Raw genomic sequence first — 6,742 nt, 5'->3', positions numbered from 1 at the left:
TGTAATATTATTATGATTCTTGTAAGATTTACTTAAAGAAAATAAATACATAGATCCTTTCTTTGTAACTGTGAAGTGCTGCCTGTTAGTAAGAAAAACTGACTGAAAAAAATTACCTTGCTTGCACACACTATGTGAATCTAAAATGTGGCTTTGTAATGAGTATACATGGGTTCTTAGGTTAATTTGTGTTCTTTACCTATCCTAGATAATAATCTTTTATATAAACGTATTGGAAAATATAATGTCTTTATTTTGCAGGTGGGAATAAAGGAGGGAGGGGTGAAAGGAAGAAAGGAAGAGAAAGTGTGAGACAGAGATAAACAGAGATTTCTGAATGAGAGAAGAAAAAAGTGCAGAAAGGGAGAGGGGAGAGAGACAGACACAGAGACAGAGAGACAGAGAAGACAGACAGACATAGAGTATAAAGGAGGGTTGGTGAGAATAAAGGAGGGAGGGAGAAAGTAAGTGATGGAGGGAGAAGAGAGAGGGAGAAAGAGGGGGAAGGAGAAACGGAGTTCATGAGGAGTTGTCTGTAGCTAACTGAAGTTCAGCAGGTGTCACTGTCTCCATTATACTCACAGTCTTGGTGCTGCAGCCTCACACATTTTAGTCCCAGCACTATCTATAAAATTTCTTCACAATTCACAGAACACCATGGTAACCTGTGATGATATCTGGGCCTGTGCTGGATCTAATATGTTAGGTTCCCAAAAAATACCCTAATCGGGGAACCTAAGTGAATTACTTCCCTGAGTCCAGAAATCCCATGACTTCAGGGTCCTTTGCTTCTGAATATGATAGTTTTCCCAAACTGAATCAGTTTTCCCATGTATGAGGCTCTTCATTTTATTGATTTTTATTGGGCACATGATACTTTTAAATTCTTTTCTTTTCTTTTCTTTTTCTTTTTTTTTTTTGATGTTAGTATTTTTTTATAATCGTCATTTACATTTCAAATGCTAAAACCTTTTCAGGTTTCCCACCTCCCTGAAAACCCCCAACACCTCCTTCCACCCCATGCCTCCAAATATATGCTCCTCTACCCCATCAACTCCCACCCACCCCTCCAATTTCCTTTTTTTTGGGGGCATCTATTGAGCCTTCACGTGACCAAGGACCTCTCATCCCACTGATGCCTGACAAGACATTCTTGTGCCACATTTTTTGACTGGAACCATGTGTACCTCTTGGCTGTTGGTTTAGACCCTGAGAGTCCCGGGGCTGCTGGGTGGCTGACCTCCTTGTTCTTCCCATGGGGCTATAAACCCTTTCAGCTCCTCCAGTCTACCCTCCAGCTCCTCCATAGGGGACCCCCACACCCAGTTCAATGGTTGGCTGCTAGCTTCTGCCTCTGTATGTGTAGGGCTCTGACAGGGCCCCTCTGGAAGCAACCATAACAGACTCCTTTCAGTATGCACTACATGTTGTCCATAATAGTGTTGGGATTTGGTGACTGTTTATAGGATGAATCCCCAGGTAGGGCAGTCTCTGTGTGGCCTTTCCTTCAGTCTCTGCTCCACACTTTGTCTCCTTTATTGTTCCTGTGAGTATTTTGTTGTCTTTCTCAGAGGAATCAAAGCACCCCTACGTCACTCCCCTTTCTTGAGCTTCCTGTGCTCTGTGAATTGTAACTTGTTTTGAGTTACAAACAAATTGTAACTTGTTTATTAAAAATCATAATAATATTACAAAAATCATAATCTTACAAAAATCATAATAGGATGATTGGCCTAACATCCACTTATCAGTGAGTGCATACCATGTGTGTTCTTTTGTTATTGGGTTACCTCACTCAGGATAACACTTTCTAGTTCCATCCATTTGCCTAAGAATTTCATGAATTCATTGTTTTTAATAGCTGAATAGTACTCCATTGTGTATATATTCCACAATTTCTGAATCCATTCCTCTGTTGAAGGATATTTTGGTTCTTTTCAGCTTCTGGCTATTATAAATAAGGCAACTATGATCATAGTGGACCATGTGCCCAGGAGTGAGAGAGCTGGGTCCTCAGGTAGAACTATGTCTACTTTTCTGAGGAACCACCAAAGTGATTTCTAGACAAGTTTTACCAGCATGGAATCCCACCAACAATCGAGAAGTGTTCCTCTTTTCTCAAATCCTCTCCACCATCTGCTGGTGTGACTCTAATGAAGCAAGTGAAAGATATGTATGACAAGACTTCAAGCCTCTGAATAAAGAAACCGAAGACATCTCAGAAGATGTACAGATCTCCCTTACTCATGCATTGGTAGGATTAATATAGTCAAAATAGCCATCTTGCCAAAAGCAATCTACAGATTAATTGTAATCCCCATCAAAATTCCAAATTAATTCTTCATAGATCTAGAATGAGCAGTTCTCCAATTCATCTGGAACAACACAAAACCCAGGATAGTAAAAAACATTGTCCACAACAAAACATCTCCTGGAACAATCACCATCCCTGAACTCAAGCTCTACTATAGAGCAATAGTGATAAAAACTGTCTGTTATTGGTATGAAGACAGGCAGGATGATCAATGGAATAGAATTGAAGACTCAGAAAATAACCTGCACACCTACAGTCACTTTCTATTTGACAAAGGAGCTAAAAACATACAGTGGAAAAAAGACAATATTTTTAACACATGTTGCTGGATCAACTGGAGGTCAGCATGTAGAGAAATGCAAATCAATCCATTCTTATCTCCTTGTACAAAGCTCAAGTCCAAGTGGATAAAGGATCTGCACATAAAACCAGACACACTGAAGCTTATAGAGCAGAAAGAGGGGATGAAACTTGAACACATAGGTACAGGGGAAATTTTCCTGAATAGAACATCAATGGCTTATGTTCTAAGAACAATAATCAACCTATGGGACCTCATAAAACTACAAATCTTCTGTAAAGCAAGGGGATTGCCAGTGGCCAAAGCAGCAACTGACAAATTGGGAAGAGAACTTTACCAATCCTACATCTAATAGAGGCATAATATTCAATGTATAGAAAGAACTCAAGAAGTTAGACTCCAGAGTGTCAAACTACTCTAATAAAAATTGGGTACCTTTAAATTTTATCTCTACTATGAATCTAGTAATGATACCTGTGTGTCTAAAGTTCTTGCTATGCAGATGCCTTTGATAGAGCTCTAACCTCTCCGCTTTAATCTCCATGTATATGAAAAGGTAAAGCCCAGTGAGTGAACATATCTGAAAAATATCATGCTGACTGAAAGAGGAAGGCATCTTGTGTCAATATGTGCATACACACACACACACACACAGAGGGGCAGGAGAAAGACAGGGCGGGGGAGAGAGAGACAGAGAGAGAGAGAATATTTAATTAAATATGTGGACTTATCATAGATTACCATACACTATATGTGTATAGATAATCTCTGTGTGTGATATTTACAGCAGCCCAGACTCAAAGGAAAAAACAGGAGCAGAGACTGAGAGAATGGCCAACTCATGGTTGGCCTCAGCTGAGACCTATTCCATGAACAAGAGCCAACCCCTGACAGTAGAAATGATAGTCTGTTATGATTACAGACAGAGGACTAGCATAAGTATCCTCTGAGAGGCTCTATACCACAGCTAATCTAAACAGATGCAGAGACTCAAAAACCAAGCACTAGACTGAATTTTGTGAGTTGTGGGGAAGAGTTGGAGGAGGGATTGAGAGGCCTGGAGGGGACAGGGACTCCACAAACAAATAAACAAAAAACAAAAACATGAATAAAGAACCCAGTGATGTCTACTCAGCTGGATGCTTTGGAGCTACAAGAGACTGAACCAATAATTAAAGAGCACACATGGGCTGGACCTAAGCCCCCTGCACATATGTAGATGTATAGCTCCTCATGCAGCTACTCCATCAGCTGTAGTGGGGCCCGTCTTCCCTGCCTCTGTTGCCTGCCTGTGGAACCTATTTCCTAACCTGGGCTACCTTGTCTGGCCTCACTGGAAGATGATGTGCCTAGTCTTCCCATGACATGATATGCCAGGGTAGGTTGACATCTAGAGAAAAGGCTACTGATTCTCAGAGGAAAGAAGGATGGGGAAGTTTAGGAGGGGGTTTGTGCAGGAGGAATTTGAGGGAAAGGCCAGGGCTGAAATTGAGATGTAAAATGCATAAATAAATTAATTAATGAAAAGGTTATTTCTTTCTAATTATTATTTTATTTCTTTATATCCCAAATGTTACTCTCCCTCGAAGAGTTCTTCCCCAAATTCCTACTCTGCCTCAGACAGGGTGTCTTCATTGTGTCCCAGGACCCTGGGACATAACATCTGTTTAGGATTAGACACATCATCTCCCAGTGAAGCCAGATGAGGTAGCCACTCCTTCACTCCTTCCTACATAAGTGCCTGGGGCCTCAGATCAGGCAGTGCATGCTCTTTGTTTGGTGGCTCAGCCTCTGGGACCCCCAGGGTTCAGGTTAGTTGATACTGTTGTTCTTCCTAAAGGGTTGCCGTCCCTTCTGTTCCTTCACTACTTCCCCTATGTCTGTCATAGGTGACTCTGACGTCTGTCCAACATTTGGCTGTATCTGCATTTGTCTCTGATGAAAAAAAGTACATAATGTGGATAGAAATTTGAAAAGAAAAAGTCGAGGTATTACTACTTATAGATGATATGATAGCATACATAAGCACCCCAAATATTCTACCAGGGAAATCCTACAGCTGATAAGTGGCTGGAGATAACATTAACTCAAATATTTACATCCTATTGTCTATGTCAGGTAATGTGGCCTGGTAAGTACGTTCTGGCACTTATAGGAATAATGCTATTCAGAGAGAGAGAGAGAGAGAGAGAGAGAGAGAGAGAGAGAGAGAGAGAGAGAGAGAGAGAGAGAGAGAGAGAGAGAAGAAACTGGTAAAAGAGGTGCAGAAGACTTGAGTATGTCCCTGAAGCTCAGAGTCAGGTGGAGGTGCCAAGGAAACCTTAAGGATTACAGAGGTCACTACATGAAGCCCAGAGTCAGCTGAAAGTAGGTGGAATTTATCTTTCACATTGGTTATCCTGGGTTTCCTGGGATTACACATAGTTATGAGGTGCACATTGTGGGCATCAGGAACTTAAACATGGTTCTCCTCCAAGAACAGTTTGTTTTCTTAACAACTGTGCTGGTTCCACAGCACCTTATGTAACAAATAAAATGTTCCTTCTCAATTTTATGCTGCAGTTTTGTTCACAATATACTGAATATCACATTAATCTGTTTGAATCTGTAGGACCCTTTTACAAAGACAACCAGGCACCATCATATCTAGTAGAACAAAAAAACTGCTCTGAGGTGAAGTGAAATCAGGGCAGGCTGATCGTAGTCTGGACAGTGTAGAGTAAGAAGAGTAGTCAGATAGATGGTAAGGATTATTTCAATAATAATATGTATATGTGTTGGCCACAGTTAATAACAGAATATTATATTCTTCATATATGGAGAACAGATCTTAGGAGTTAGCACTGACAATGATAACTGTGTCATCATTAAATGGTGCACATTTGTTTGAAAACTCCATGTTAGAGAAGATGAATACAATAAATATCATTTAAGTAATCAGTGGACATGTTACTAAAACTGCAGCCATTAGAGAAAGAATTTATGACCAAATTTCCCTGGCTGTCCTTATCCATATAATGTTTCACTGAGTTTTATTGATAAATACCAGCTCAAAACTTGTTCTCATTAAATATTGTTATATTACAGAATCATTTAAAAATTCTTCCAGTGTTTGCACAAACCAGAAGTTTAATAGTACATGACACTAAACAGTAAGTTATAGAGAATTACCATGGCTAAAAGAATGGTCCACATCTTTAACATTAAAACAGTTGTTCATTCAGCCTAGGCCAGAATTTCCTAGATTCTGAAATGATCCTGGAATGTCCTTGTTGGTAATTACTGCCCCCTGCTGGTCCTGAGCATCACTGCAGAGAGGTTTTTGTGCAGGTTCACACTGGACTACCCTCACTGTGTCTCTGGCACAGAAGTACATGGCTGTGTCATCAGTTTGCAGACTGTTCAGTTTTAAGAAAACTTGGCTCTTGGAGGTGTCCCTGCTGATACTCAGTCTGGATTTGAGAGCTGAATTATAATCTGTGCCTCCACCTCTCCACATTGCTCCCATCCACTCCAGACCCTTTCCTGGAGGCTGGCGCACCCAGTGTACACCATAACCAGTTAATGAGAACCCAGAGACAGTGCAGGTCAGGGACAGGGTCTGTGATGGCTGCACTAGGCCAGGTCCTGACTCCTTCAGCTGCACCTGGGACAAGACACCTGGGGACAAGCAATGTCAACATTAGTCATGCATCTGCTAGCTGACATGTCTGAGTCCCTCTTCTGAAACCCTGAACACTTACAGCTTGGAAAGGTCAGCAGGCAGAGGAGCAGCACCAGGACAGCCATGCTCTGATGGAGGCTCTAATGAGAAGAGAATGGGGCTCCTCAGCTAGGCCTGGGCTTTCAGCCTGAGCCTGAGGGCTGATTTGCATTGGGGGAGGTTCCTGAGAGGATAAAAAGAAGCACTGGACAAGGTTTCCAGTTTGGCCTCCTAGTGACACAAGTTTGTCTTGTGATTTTCAGACAACCTGGAGAGGAAAATAAGGAGCATTTTTTTTTCTGGTACTGTCTGGTGTTAAAATTATACATGAACAAGCAGTTGTAGGATTCACACTGTACAGGCCTAGGAAGAAAAACTTGGGAATGTTTACAAGAAATGTACCCACAGTCATGAAGTGTAGGCA

At 41.3% G+C, this 6,742-nt stretch overlaps 1 gene segment (V, D, J or C); it reads right to left on the bottom strand.

The window, feature by feature from the left end:
• Window positions 1-5,801: 5,801 nt before the first annotated feature.
• On the bottom strand, window positions 5,802-6,476 carry LOC127686870 (Ig heavy chain V region PJ14-like). The segment is given in 2 exon segments: window positions 5,802-6,275; window positions 6,359-6,476. Coding segments are annotated over 2 exon segments (486 nt in total).
• Between the last annotated feature and the right edge of the window lie 266 nt (window positions 6,477-6,742).

The sequence above is a fragment of the Apodemus sylvaticus genome, chromosome 6, assembly GCF_947179515.1.
Source record: "Apodemus sylvaticus chromosome 6, mApoSyl1.1, whole genome shotgun sequence".
NCBI lineage: Eukaryota > Metazoa > Chordata > Mammalia > Rodentia > Muridae > Apodemus > Apodemus sylvaticus.
This window is presented reverse-complemented; position numbering and strand designations above follow the sequence as displayed.